Source organism: Poecile atricapillus, chromosome 27 (assembly GCF_030490865.1).
Source record: "Poecile atricapillus isolate bPoeAtr1 chromosome 27, bPoeAtr1.hap1, whole genome shotgun sequence".
Taxonomy (NCBI): domain Eukaryota; kingdom Metazoa; phylum Chordata; class Aves; order Passeriformes; family Paridae; genus Poecile; species Poecile atricapillus.
The window spans coordinates 3,645,250-3,659,235 of NC_081275.1; the positions used below are offsets into that span (position 1 = coordinate 3,645,250).

The following is a 13,986-nucleotide window of genomic DNA, read 5'->3' on the forward strand; positions in this document are numbered from 1 at the left end:
GTACCTCGTCTCTTTTCGAATGGAATTTCTCTGCAGTCATTGCTGAGGGAATAGCTCCCCCAGAAAGGATCCTGTTTCCACCGGAGAAGATTTACATGGTCTGGCAGCAGCAGCAGAGTGCTGGAGCAGGGCTGTTCAATGTGGGCAACACATTCTTCCTCAACCTTCCTCAACTGTCCTGCAGTGTTTGACCTACACCCCGCCACTGGCCAACTACCTGCTGTCCCGAGAGCACAGCAAGGCCTGTGAGTGCTTTTGGGAACCCCTCCTGAATATGTGTTCATCAAATACCAAAGATTCCCAGAACCTGGAGTTAGATTTAGGAGAACAGCAGCCCTTTGTCAGCCCCATGAGTTGATGTTCTTTGAACACTCAAGCCTCTATAGAAGCCACTTGCCCTTGCCAGCTGTCTTACCCTTCATGAAGACACCTCTTTCTAGCTGCAAGTCTTTATTCCGGCAAGTTAAAGCCTCCTGGCTTATTGCACAGAAATCTCTTGGTCCAGCATCCCTCTTAAGAATATTTTCCGCACACTAAAATGTCCTGGGATCGTTGGGTTGTTGGGAGGAGTGGAGTATTGTGCTGGAGTGAAAGAGGAGGAGGATCCCACTGCTGTGGATATTTGGCTAACCTAAAGACTTTCCCTGTGTCTCTGTTTAGGTCAGCAGCAAGGTTTCTGCATGATGTGCACCATGGAAGCACACGTTAACAAGGTCTTGCATTCCCCTGTCAGTGCCATCGTGCCTTGGGCTGTCCTCAAGGTTTTTGGACGTAAGTCATGGCAGGTGCTTTTGACAGGTTTTCTTCCCTTTGTGTATGGGACAAGGACAAACTTCTTCTTTCTTAGGCATAGGAGAACATTTTCAGCTGGGTATGCAGGAAGATGCCCATGACTTCTTGTGCTGTACAGTCAATGCCATGCAGAGAGCTTGTCTGAGCGCAAGCAGCGAGTAAGCACAAGGCAATCACCCTCACAAAGCTCGGAGCCCTTTGGACTGCTTGATGTGCCACCATCAAGGGAAACCTAAACCCTGGGCTTTCAGGCTAAGCAAAACACTTGGAGGAGATAACCCTGTGTCTTATCACTTGTTTCCAGCTTGGACCTCTCTTCTGAATCCACTACCATCATCCATCAAATATTTGGGGGCTTTCTGAGATCCAGAGGTACGTTTCCACAGCTATTACTCTCCTTGACATTGCCCGTGCCCTTCTGTCTGCCTGTGCTCGACACTTGGTCCTGGGACTGGTGGGACAGGTGCAATGTGTAAATGGGCAATGCCAGTCAGCTTGCCATTGCTGAGCATTTGGATTTTCCCTTCCAGTCACCTGCTTCAGCTGCAAAGCCGTTTCTGACTCCTACGAGGCCTTCCTGGATGTTCCTTTGGATATCAATGTAAGAGGCTTTGCGGTTGTGCTTCAAGACATCCCAAGGCCCTGCAGCAGCTTCCCAGAGTCAACACATTTGTCTTAAAAATATAGCCTGTGAACCCAAGAGGTCTTGGTGGTGGGTGGGAAGGGCACTGGATAGTGTCCCCCTGCAGAGGCTGTGGCACTGGGCTCTCTGCAGGTGCTGTTTTTAAGCTGGACAAACAGCAATTATCCTCTCTGCACCCTTGATACATCGTTATCCTTCTTCTCTTTGCCTGTCCTCCTGTAACACCTGTCTGGCTCCCAGGCTGATGGGTTGAATTGTTGTTTGCACCACTGATGCCCCTGCACACTGTCATTAGTTGAACTGAGCGGGGGCACAGGGACGGAGCTCTTGACAGCTCCAGGAGCTGCTGGGAGACGGGGAGGTGTTCAGCGTCGCACTCTCTTTCTGCCTCCTTCTGGATAGGTTCATGGTGGGTCTCTTCAGCATCAGCTACAGGGCTTTTCTGGTCAGCTTCTGGGAAATGCTTGGGTGAGGGCATTTCCTGCAGCTCAGCGTGCACATTTCTCACTCCTCCAGGCAGCCTCGTCCCTCACTGCAGCTCTGGAAGAGTTTGTGACACCTGAGCAGCTGGATGGTGAAAACTGCTTTAAATGCAACAAGTGAGATGATTACTAAGAACATGCAGAGTAAGACGGGATCCTGTTGGAGGGGGCTGCATGTCATTGAAGAGAAGTCATCTTCTTGTGCAGGTTTACTGCACACAGATGAGATGCAGCTTTTTTGCAAATATGGCAGTGAAGAGCCTTAGAATAACAAAAGCTGTGTGAGACAGGAGAGGTTGCCTGGCCAGCTTGGGCAAAGATTGGGTGCATTTCAGCACTGGGCTGTGTCTGTGCTTGCTTTCAAGGTGTAAGGAGAAGGTTGCTGCCTCCAAGAGGTTCACAATCCACTGTGCACCCAAGGTTCTGACGGTGTGTCTGAAACGGTTTGACTGTTTGACCGGTGGGAAGATGAACAAGGTGTGTACACAACTGGTGTGCAGCTTTCTTTTCCTAGAGTAGATTTCCTAGAGCTTGTCACAAGCCACTCGTTAGTGATGTTAGTTGTTGGGTAGTAGTTGTCTGTAGGTACAGGTAGTGGTATGTAGTTGGGTTCGTTGTGTTCTCTCCTTGGGAGAAATGAATTCCCTTGGGAAGACAGGCCAGCGCTCTTCTCCCACAGCGCTGCTTTGGCCAAGAGCAGTTTCCTGCCACCCAAGGCATTACACCTTGCTTTACGAGAAAGCAGCTGCTCATGAGCCCCAAAGATGTATTTCCACACCTCTGGCCCCTGGATGTGGCAGGCTATTCTCTGTCCCAGGTCAGGGTCACCTCTGAGCCCTCCTGGTGTCTCTGTAGGCTGTGGAGTACCCCGAGTACCTGGATCTCCGCCCGTACATGTCCGAGGCCGATGGAGAGCCCCTCTATTACTCCCTGTATGCTGTCCTGGTGCACAGTGGCGACAGCTGCCATGAAGGACACTATTTCTGCTACACCAAGGTAAACAGCAACTTCCTTCCCTCCTTCCTTCCCAACGAGGAGAAGGCGTGCTGGGGAAGAGGAACTTTCCTGTGGGTATTACTGACAGCCAAGGTTTTGGGCCAGAAGGTCTCCTTAGGGGCTGCACTGGATTTCTTTTGGCACACTCTTTGTTAGGTAGTTTTCTGCCCGTGTTTTTGGTGAGAAGCCATGCAGAGATCCTTGCCTTTATTTTTCACAGGCCAGCAACGGGCTGTGGTACCAGATGGATGATGAGTCTGTGGAGCTTCGTAGCATTGACACAGCTCTCGGGCAGCAAGCCTACCTGCTGTTTTATGCCAGGTGAGACAATGGAACAGGCTGCCCAAAGAAGCTGTGGGTGCCCCATCCCTGGAAGAGTTCAAGGCCAGGTTGGATGGGGCTTGGAGGATCCTGGTCTATTGTAAGGTATTCCTGGCCATGAGAGGGAGTGGAACAAAAGGAGCTTTAAGGTCCCTTCCAAGGCAAACAAGTGTGTGAATTTATGGAATGGAGGCTGTAGAAGGTAGAAGGATGAGATTTTGCTGGGACAGGAGCAGGCCGGGTGGGAATACTCTGGTTGACCGTTTCATTTGTGACCTTGGCTAAGTCTCTCTGTCATAGAAACCTCCAAGAAAATGACTGAAGCCCAGAGGAGGCTGCAACAACAGCCCTGAAGTGAGATCACTCTTTTTTTCTCCAGATGCTCTGAATTGAGGCTTGGAGAAAAGGCTTCTTCCTCGCTGGCACCATCATATGCCCCATCCATCCTCAGTCAGTGGGCAGCCAGCAGCAAGCAGGTGGCTTCTGTAGTTCCACAGGTTTTGCCTGACAGGACAAAGGTAACTGGGGAGGAGGGTCAGGGCACCACAGGAGCTGTGGATTTCTTTGTAGGATCTAAGCATTTCTCCCTTTTCCCCTGGCACCCTGCAGCATTCTTCACAGCCACAATGCTGCTTCCTCTCAAAGCATGCCACCTGCATCCATGCCATTTGTGTGCCTTTGGCCCTTTGGCCTTGGCAGCCCTCCAGAAGGGCCTTTGGGAGGCTGTGAAATGTGCCCTCCCAGAGCTTCAGTGGCTTCCCCTTCACTGACTCTGGCCCTTTCAGGAGAGAAGGGCAGGAACTGTGCACAGCTCTCTTTCCAGGACATGGTGCTGAGTGTGGAAGATCCTGGCCAGGAGGAGGCGCAGAGCGGATCCCCACTGTGGGGCAAGGAAGGTTACAACTGTTTTTTGGACACCACAGACTGTGATGACGCCACAGGGAGGAACACGGGCCCTCCAAGTTTTGGCCATGATCAGCATGTGGATGATGCACCTTCAGGGCCTTCCAACAGGAGCTTGGAGTCGGCCTGTGGACCTGGGGATGCTTGGGAGGAAACCCTGCTGAGGCAGAAAGAGACAAGCAGTTCCGTGTGGAGCGGCTACGACCTCCACAGCAGAAAATAAATTCTCCCTGTTGTGACCACACCTCCTGTTGACAGTTCAGTTCGAGGGCCCTCCTGCAGCAGCTTGAAGCAGGCTCTCATGCTTAAGGCTGGTCAAGAGGAAATCCAACCACGGTGGAGAGCAGAGAAGATCCCCAGAGCAGGGCTGTGACCTCCATGGCTGGTCTGTGCAGTGCACAGACCATCCTCGCTCTCTGAGCAAGAGGAGGAGACCAAATCCTCCCGGATGTGACAAAGCCCCAGTGGACCGTGCAGCTTTAGGGTTGTAGTTCATTTATTTAGTTTGGTTAAGGATTTGTTGAAGCTTGTTAGGACATTCTTCTTCCCCCCTGTTGATTGTATTGGTTAGGCCCCAGTTGTCAGTTATGTAAACCCCTCCTATTTTACCTGAATGTTCCCTGTTAATCACCTTAGCCCTGCCCCTACCCCCTATCCATCATTGTAAACCCCACCCCTTCTTTCAGAGCCTTCTGTATCAATCAATTATACCTCCATGCCCCACTGGTTACTGTATCTTGCTCCCTCCCTCTGTGAATCCCTATTAGTATGGAAGGTGTGATCCTTTCCCCTTACTCCTCCTCTCAAGATTCCCCATTGGTCTACAGTTGGTACCCTCCCCTGGAGGTCGGTCCATACTTAACTCCTTGCACAGCAATGCTCAGGGCTCTCTTGGACCTGGATCCCTTGGAGTGTGGACGCCTCGTTTCCCCGACCTAATAAAACCATTGCTGGGAACTACAATCCAAGAGAGACTCCTCTGCTTTCTTGTCTGCACACCTGACGCCGTGCACCACAGAGCCTGGAGTAGCCCAAGACTCTGGAGGGGTCACTGAGGGAAAAGCCTACTCCCCAGTGATTCCCCACTCCTGGCGTTCATCTGAGCCGGAGTGCAAAGACCACCGTAGAGCCAGCCGGAGCTCCGGTGCAGTACAGCGTCACTTCAGGGTCCTCCAACACCAGCTTCAAACAGGCTCACGTGTTCAGGGCTGCTCGGGAGCAATTCTGACTGAGGCTGAGGGAGCAGAGAAGCTGCCCACAGCTGGGCTATGATTTCTGCTGCCGGTTTGTGTGTTTCACCACCGTTCAGTGAGGAAAAGGAGGGTTTGTGTGCCCCAGAGACGCACGTCAGGGAAGCACTCGGGACACTCTAGGAGTGCTGGTGGCAGATTGTGGCGCTGGCTGAAGCAGAATGGAAAATTAGCACTGCGTTTTTTAGCAAAGGTGTCCTTGTTTTCTACACCCCTTCCCAAAAATGAGGGAACAATTTATTCTAATGGATGCTAATACTACTGACTAGACCAAAAGGCTTTAATTAGGCTAGACTGGAAGGCTGAATAATTCTTTCTTCCTCCATTATTATTTATTCTTTAATCCACAGTGTAGGTAATTATTGCTACTTATACAGCCCAGTATTTGGAAGCCATATTGAAATAATTATATTAAAGCTAGGAAAATAAATCTTGAGACTGATACTGCTCGTCCTTGCCCAGGACCCTGAATAAGTCTCTTTTTCTCAGTCTCAAGGTGGAACCTCGCTGGGTGTCCCCAGTGAAGGGAGGAATCTCCCACCACACTCTGAGAAGGGGAATGTTAGAAGTGTGTCCTGTTAAAGAGCAGGACAGGGCTTTTACAGTCTGAAGCCATGGGCTGTGAGTCAGGGGGTGCTCAGGGAGCTGTGCCAGCTGGAGCAGAACACTGTGCCTGGGCAGGGATTGAGCTGCTGCAGCCGTGTCCTGTTTACTCCTCACCAGGAATGGCTTGAGCAAGGAGGGTCTCCTGTTTTTAGTATTAAAGAAAGTACACTAAAGGCAGAGGTGGCTTTCTCCGTGCTGCTTGGGAAGCGGCTTGTGAACCACAAGGGAACCAAAGAGAGATTCTCAATTCCAGAAGCACTGCTGAGCACAGCCTCTCCTGACTCCAGCTGGGCTCCAGCCCCTGAGGTGACCTGAGCTTCCAAGCAGAGGGGCCAGAGCCTCTGACCTGCATTGAGCAGGCCTGCCACAGCTCCATGTCACACTGAGCACTGCAGTGTCCAGCCTTCCCCTGCTGCAGCCAGTCCCTTCCCAGGCTGTTCCAATCTCCACCTCCACCTTCCAGTGGCATGGAACGCTGCTGAGCACATCCAGTGCTCCCTCTGACCTGCAGGGAGAGGAAGACTCCCTCATTTGCTGTTGTGGCCAGTGGCTCCTGTCTGTGACAGATTCTGTGTCCTGCTCCGTGCCCCCCTGCACCGGCCAGGCTGGCTCCGTGCTGCTGGGCCTCTCACACCTGGTGTCAGCCTGGCCATGTCTCCCTGAGGGGACAGAAGGAGTCCCTGGTGCCAGCCCTCGCAGGTTCCCCTCAGGGGGCTGAAGGGCCGCGGTGCCAGCCCTCGCAGGTTCCCCTCAGGGGGCTGAAGGGCCGCGGTGCCAGCCTGGGCGGGTTCCCCTCAGGGGGCAGGCGGGCCTCTTGAGGGGCCCTGTACGCTGTTGTGTAGAGCTTTGTAAATCTCGGACTTGTTCCCTGTGGCGAGAGGTGTTCCGGGCAAGAGGGCTCGGGGCCATGCAGGAGCTGGAGCAGTTCCCACAGGAGCCCCACCTTGCAGCGCCGGCGGGCACAGCTTTGTCACAGCTGAAGTTACATTCCCCACACAGGCTCCGTGCTGCTGGGCCTCTCACAGTGCCTCTGAGCAAGGCTCCAGCTGAGCTCTCAAAAGAGCCCCAAAAAGAGCCCCAGTTCCCCAAAAGAGCCCCGAAAAGAGCCCCAGTTCCCCAAAAGAGCCCGGTGCTTCTGCGGTTCCCCTGAAAGGGCTGAAGGGCCTCGGTGTCATCCTGGCCATGTCTCCCTGAGGGGGCAGAAGGGACCCCTGGTGCCAGCCTGGGCGGGTTCCCCTCAGGGGGCTGAAGGGCCGCGGTGCCAGCCTGGGCGGGTTCCCCTCAGGGGGCAGGCGGGCCTCTTGAGGGGCCCTGTACGCTGTTGTGTAGAGGTTTGTAAATCTCAGACTTGTTCCCTGTGGCGAGAGGTGTTCCGGGCAAGAGGGCTCGGGGCCATGCAGGAGCTGGAGCTGTTCCCACAGGAGCCCCACCTTGCAGCGCCGGCGGGCACAGCTGTGTCACAGCTGAAGTGACATTGCCCACACAGGTTTTTGGATCCTCATCTGAGGCTGCCGTAGGACTTGCAGGGAAAAAGGGCAACTGTTGCCTAGTTGGAAGTGAGGCTGAAAGCATAATTCCTAAATTAACATCAATGCAAATGAAATAAATTATTCCAGTGCTGCCTTGGTGGTTCTGGTCCCTCCTGCCTGTGCCTCAGGCTCTCCCCAGCAGGGGAGAGTGTTTGGTGGGCCCTGATCTCCAAAAATCCATCTTTGCTGTTGCAGTGTGTCACTGCCTTGTGATAGAACTTGGTGAAACTTGCTGGCCCAGGCTGGGCAGGGGCCAAAGCAGGCAGTTCAAATAGGGGTGATGCCTTTTGGGACTATGTGAAAACAGAGGCCAGACAAAATCAAGGGAATACAAAGCAGTTCTGTTTATTGAAGGGCCTTCAGGTACATTTCAGGCAGACAAAGCCCCCACAGGGGCTACACCCAAAACTGGTTAATCTTCCATTTACAGCTTCAGGTAATGAAGTAATTTTTCCCCAGTTTGTTCTCCCCAACTCATTTTAGTTTCCCTCTCTCAGGGCCTGAGGCAGTGAGGTTTCCTTGATTCGCAGGCCTAGAGAGGAATTGTTTTGTCTGACCAAAATGGGAAAGCATCAGCTGACATTGTATATGGAGTTTAGAGTTATACACTGAAGAATCGCAGGATTACAAATACACAAAAAATAGAGAAGCTAAAATCCTAAGGCATCAGGGGTGAATAGCAACCAGCTGCAACCTTGGAGCATAAGGAGCACCAAGTGCCTGACTGCTCAGAGGCTGCTCAGAACTGCAGGCTTCCAGAGCATGGCCCCAAACCACGTGGGTCAGGTGCAGCAGGAACAAAACTGCCTCCAGCAATCTTGAGTGGCAATCTGGCTAAAGCTTTGTCTGCTCAAACCTAGCCTAAGCCAGGCTGGAGGAAGAAGTAAATGTGAAGCTGCTAAAAAGCTGCCCAGGAGAGGCAGCAGCTGTGTGGGGGCCTGGCAGCCGAAGTTCACCCAGCGCAGCCTTTAGAGGGTCTCTCTGGTGGTAGCAGTCCAGGGTCAGCCTGTGGGTGTATGTTGAGGGCAGATAAAATTCACGGAAATGACCCTGTGAGAGCTTGTGTGCTTTGCCACATGAGTCTCAGAGGCACAGGACTGTGCCTGGGAGGAGTGCAACAGAATTCCTCAGCAGCCTGTGTGGCAGACAGAAGTGTGAGCAGGCTTGTGACAGCTGTGGGCAGGCCTGTACTCACTGGGCTCTGTGCTTTGGGGAAGGAGTGGCAGCTCTGCAGGCAGTGAACCCCTCATCATCAGCAGCACAGGGGGAGTTCCAGCGAGTTCCACCTGTGCGAGGAGCCATGTGGGTTCCTGTGGCCAGGAGCCATGTGGTTCTGTGACGTCAAGGGGACACATCCCTGTGTGGCCCCCATGTCACAGAGGGGCAGAGCATGTGGCACCTCTCCAGTGACAGTGAACTCACCTACCCAATGCTCGGTGGGCTGAGCGCAGGAGAGTGAAGGAGCTGGTCTTCAGGATCAGTCAGCTGCTTCCTTTGCTGCTCTTTTGTGCTTGTCTTTTAGACAAGTATTTAGACAAGTATTTAGACAAGTAGTTAGGCAAGTAGTTAGACAAGTAGTTAGACAGGTAGTTAGACAAGTAGTTAGACAGTGTTGTATAGTGTCCTCTTCAGCTTTCATCCTCTCAGAGGTAAGGATGATTTGATGCTTGGGATAGCTCCTAGAGGAAGGAGATGTGGGATAAAGTCTAGGCTGATTTACACCTTCCTAATTGAAGGCTGAGCTCTTACACAGTTGTAGGCTGCCCAGATACAGGCTAGGCCAGAGTTCTTACTGGCTGATTCCCTTTCCTTTACTATAGCCTGGGATACCTAAGTAGTCTGTAGTAAGTGTGTAGTAAGTCGGTAAGTAGTGACTGTAGTCTGAGGGGCTGGGCTCTGCCCAGAGTGGCAAAAAGCCCACGCTGGCTGCCACAGGAGGGGAAGCAAGACGGAAAAAGGAGAGCAACAAAGGCAGTAGTTAAGTTAGCGGCTGAAAGCCGGTCACTCCTGTGGAAGAGGTGGGAAAGCCAGAGAGCTCTGCTGCTGATGCAGTGACAGCAGCAGCAGCAGCAGGAGCAGCAGGGCCTCTTCAGAGAAGGTACCATGCACTGGAGCACTTCAGAAGGACCTTTGACACTCCTGTCACTCTGGGGCTCTGTCACTGGTCACAAAGATGGGAGCCTGCAGTTCAGCAGCTGGTACAAGCAGCACTGAAACTGTTGATGGCAAATGCTGTTCTCTAGGTTTGATTTATTTGGAGTTTTTATACTTTTGGTGAGCTAGGGTAATTTCTTTGCAATCATGTGATGGGATTGACACTGGTCTCTTTCTGGAGAATGTCCTGATATGTCCTTGGTCTTCCAGAGCTTTGCCCTCTGTTCCTGAGAGACGCAATGGCCACAAGAGGGAACGATTTCTGTGAGTAACAGCTTCACGGTCAGGTTTGGACCTTGTGAATCCCCAGACAAGTGACATGACTGGTGGTCAGATCCCAGAATGATGTGCTCAGAACCCAGAGTGAACTCTGGGATGTTTCCTGAGAGCAGGCAGACTGACCCAGGTGTTTATGTTTAGTGACAGGAAAGCACCTTTTGTCTCTCCTTTCTCAGTGTGCACAAGACTTTGAAACAGGATTGTTTATAGAGAGGGCTGACATCCTTGAGTTACCCTTTTTTTTTCAGTACTTGCCTTTTTTCAACAAGTTACAATTAGTTACGACCAGGGAAAACTTGACTTGGTAAATGCAGTCTCCAGCTCTGGTGAGAAAGGAAGATACCTGGAGGCCCAGAAATCAGAGCTGGGGTCTGTTAGACTCTTGGCAAAGCAAGCAGGGGAAGAGACTTTTCCAACCCAGTAAATTTCAATGGCAGCTCTAGGCTTCCCCTGACACGGAGTTGAAGGTTTGAGCTGGTTATCCTGGCTGCTTGTGTAGAAAACTCCAAGTTTAAATCTGCTTCTGTACCTCGTCTCTTTTCGAATGGAATTTCTCTGCAGTCATTGCTGAGGGAATAGCTCCCCCAGAAAGGATCCTGTTTCCACCGGAGAAGATTTGCATGGTCTGGCAGCAGCAGCAGAGTGCTGGAGCGGGGCTGTTCAATGTGGGCAACACGTGCTTCCTCAACGCTGTCCTGCAGTGTTTGACCTACACCCCGCCACTGGCCAACTACCTGCTGTCCCGAGAGCACAGCAAGGCCTGTGAGTGCTTTTGGGAACCCCTCCTGAATATGTGTTCATCAAATACCAAAGATTCCCAGAACCTGGAGTTAGGCTTAGGAGAACAGCAGCCCTTTGTCAGCCCCATGAGTTGATGTTCTTTGAACACTCAAGCCTCTATAGAAGCCACTTGCCCTTGCCAGCTGTCTTACCCTTCATGAAGACACCTCTTTCTAGCTGCAAGTCTTTATTCCGGCAAGTTAAAGCCTCCTGGCTTATTGCACAGAAATCTCTTGGTCCAGCATCCCTCTTAAGAATATTTTCCGCACACTAAAATGTCCTGGGATCGTTGGGTCATTGGGAGGAGTGGAGTATTGTGCTGGAGTGAAAGAGGAGGAGGATCCCACTGCTGTGGCTATTTGGCTAACCTAAAGACTTTCCCTGTGTCTCTGTTCAGGTCAGCAGCAAGGTTTCTGCATGATGTGCACCATGGAAGCACACGTTAACAAGGTCTTCCATTCCCCTGTCCGTGCCATCGTGCCTTGGGCTGTCCTCAAGGCTTTTGGACGTAAGTCATGGCAGGTGCTTTTGACAGGTTTTCTTCCCTTTGTGTATGGGACAAGGACAAACTTCTTCTTTCTTAGGCATAGGAGAACATTTTCAGCTGGGTATGCAGGAAGATGCCCATGACTTCTTGTGCTGTACAGTCAATGCCATGCAGAGAGCTTGTCTGAGCGCAAGCAGCGAGTAAGCACAAGGCAATCACCCTCACAAAGCTCGGAGCCCTTTGGACTGCTTGATGTGCCACCATCAAGGGAAACCTAAACCCTGGGCTTTCAGGCCAAGCAAAACACTTGGAGGAGATAACCCTGTGTCTTATCACTTGTTTCCAGCTTGGACCTCTCTTCTGAATCCACTACCATCATCCATCAAATATTTGGGGGCTTTCTGAGATCCAGAGGTACGTTTCCACAGCTGTTACTCTCCTTGACATTGCCCGTGCCCTTCTGTCTGCCTGTGCTCGACACTTGGTCCTGGGACTGGTGGGACAGGTGCAATGTGTAAATGGGCAATGCCAGTCAGCTTGCCATTGCTGAGCATTTGGATTTTCCCTTCCAGTCACCTGCTTCAGCTGCAAAGCCGTTTCTGACTCCTACGAGGCCTTCCTGGATGTTCCTTTGGATATCAATGTAAGAGGCTTTGCGGTTGTGCTTCAAGACATCCCAAGGCCCTGCAGCAGCTTCCCAGAGTCAACACATTTGTCTTAAAAATATAGCCTGTGAACCCAAGAGGTCTTGGTGGTGGGTGGGAAGGGCACTGGATAGTGTCCCCCTGCAGAGGCTGTGGCACTGGGCTCTCTGCAGGTGCTGTTTTTAAGCTGGACAAACAGCAATTATCCTCTTTGCACCCTTGATACATCGTCATCCTTCTTCTCTTTGCCTGCCCTCCTGTAACACCTGCCTGGCTCCCAGGCTGATGGGTTGAATTGTTGTTTGCACCACTGATGCCCCTGCACACTGTCATTAGTTGAACTGAGCGGGGGCACAGGGACGGAGCTCTTGACAGCTCCAGGAGCTGCTGGGAGACGGGGAGGTGTTCAGCGTCGCACTCTCTTTCTGCCTCCTTCTGGATAGGTTCATGGTGGGTCTGTTCAGCATCAGCTACAGGGCTTTTCTGGTCAGCTTCTGGGAAATGCTTTGGTGAGGGCATTTCCTGCAGCTCAGCGTGCACATTTCTCACTCCTCCAGGCAGCCTCGTCCCTCACTGCAGCTCTGGAAGAGTTTGTGACACCTGAGCAGCTGGATGGTGAAAACTGCTTTAAATGCAACAAGTGAGATGATTACTAAGAACATGCAGAGTAAGACGGGATCCTGTTGGAGGGGGCTGCATGTCATTGAAGAGAAGTCATCTTCTTGTGCAGGTTTACTGCACACAGATGAGATGCAGCTTTTTTGCAAATATGGCAGTGAAGAGCCTTAGAATAACAAAAGCTGTGTGAGACAGGAGAGGTTGCCTGGCCAGCTTGGGCAAAGATTGGGTGCATTTCAGCACTGGGCTGTGTCTGTGCTTGCTTTCAAGGTGTAAGGAGAAGGTTGCTGCCTCCAAGAGGTTCACAATCCACTGTGCACCCAAGGTTCTGACGGTGTGTCTGAAACGGTTTGACTGTTTGACCGGCGGGAAGATGAACAAGGTGTGTACACAACTGGTGTGCAGCTTTCTTTTCCTAGAGTAGATTTCCTAGAGCTTGTCACAAGCCACTCGTTAGTGATGTTAGTTGTTGGGTAGTAGTTGTCTGTAGGTACAGGTAGTGGTATGTAGTTGGGTTCGTTGTGTTCTCTCCTTGGGAGAAATGAATTCCCTTGGGAAGACAGGCCAGCGCTCTTCTCCCACAGCGCTGCTTTGGCCAAGAGCAGTTTCCTGCCACCCAAGGCATTACACCTTGCTTTACGAGAAAGCAGCTGCTCATGAGCCCCAAAGATGTATTTCCACACCTCTGGCCCCTGGATGTGGCAGGCTATTCTCTGTCCCAGGTCAGGGTCACCTCTGAGCCCTCCTGGTGTCTCTGTAGGCTGTGGAGTACCCCGAGTACCTGGATCGCCGCCCGTACATGTCCGAGGCCGATGGAGAGCCCCTCTATTACACCCTGTATGCTGTCCTGGTGCACAGTGGCGACAGCTGCCATGAAGGACACTATTTCTGCTACACCAAGGTAAACAGCAACTTCCTTCCCTCCTTCCTTCCCAACGAGGAGAAGGCGTGCTGGGGAAGAGGAACTTTCCTGTGGGTATTACCGACAGCCAAGGTTTTGGGCCAGAAGGTCTCCTTAGGGGCTGCACTGAATTTCTTTTGGCACACTCTTTGTTAGGTAGTTTTCTGCCCGTGTTTTTGGTGAGAAGCCATGCAGAGATCCTTGCCTTTATTTTTCACAGGCCAGCAACGGGCTGTGGTACCAGATGGATGATGAGTGTGTGGAGCTTCGTAGCATTGACACAGCTCTCGGGCAGCAAGCCTACCTGCTGTTTTATGCCAGGTGAGACAATGGAACAGGCTGCCCAAAGAAGCTGTGGGTGCCCCATCCCTGGAAGAGTTCAAGGCCAGGTTGGATGGGGCTTGGAGGATCCTGGTCTATTGTAAGGTATTCCTGGCCATGAGAGGGAGTGGAACAAAAGGAGCTTTAAGGTCCCTTCCAAGGCAAACAAGTGTGTGAATTTATGGAATGGAGGCTGTAGAAGGTAGAAGGATGAGATTTTGCTGGGACAGGAGCAGGCCGGGTGGGAATACTCTGGTTGACCTTTTCATTTGTGACCTTG

At 51.9% G+C, this 13,986-nt stretch overlaps 1 protein-coding gene across 1 annotated transcript; it reads left to right on the plus strand.

Moving 5' to 3' along the window:
- Positions 1-9,915: 9,915 nt before the first annotated feature.
- On the plus strand, positions 9,916-13,710 carry LOC131588706 (ubiquitin carboxyl-terminal hydrolase 42-like). The gene is made up of 10 exons (XM_058857631.1): positions 9,916-9,940; positions 10,517-10,717; positions 11,133-11,243; positions 11,329-11,422; positions 11,569-11,636; positions 11,795-11,865; positions 12,424-12,506; positions 12,755-12,866; positions 13,245-13,385; positions 13,606-13,710. Exons 1-10 carry the CDS (start codon positions 9,916-9,918, stop codon positions 13,708-13,710), a joined length of 1,011 nt encoding a protein of 336 aa, XP_058713614.1.
- The last annotated feature ends 276 nt before the right edge of the window (positions 13,711-13,986 follow it).

Excerpts from the sequence above, each read along its gene's own strand:
- LOC131588706 (XM_058857631.1), top strand. The coding sequence starts at position 9,916 with ATGGCCACAAGAGGGAACGATTTCT. Across the intron at positions 10,718-11,132 it reads CCGAGAGCACAGCAAGGCCT|GTCAGCAGCAAGGTTTCTGC; the intron begins GTGAGTGCTTTT and ends GTCTCTGTTCAG. Across the intron at positions 11,866-12,423 it reads ATGTTCCTTTGGATATCAAT|GCAGCCTCGTCCCTCACTGC; the intron begins GTAAGAGGCTTT and ends TCACTCCTCCAG.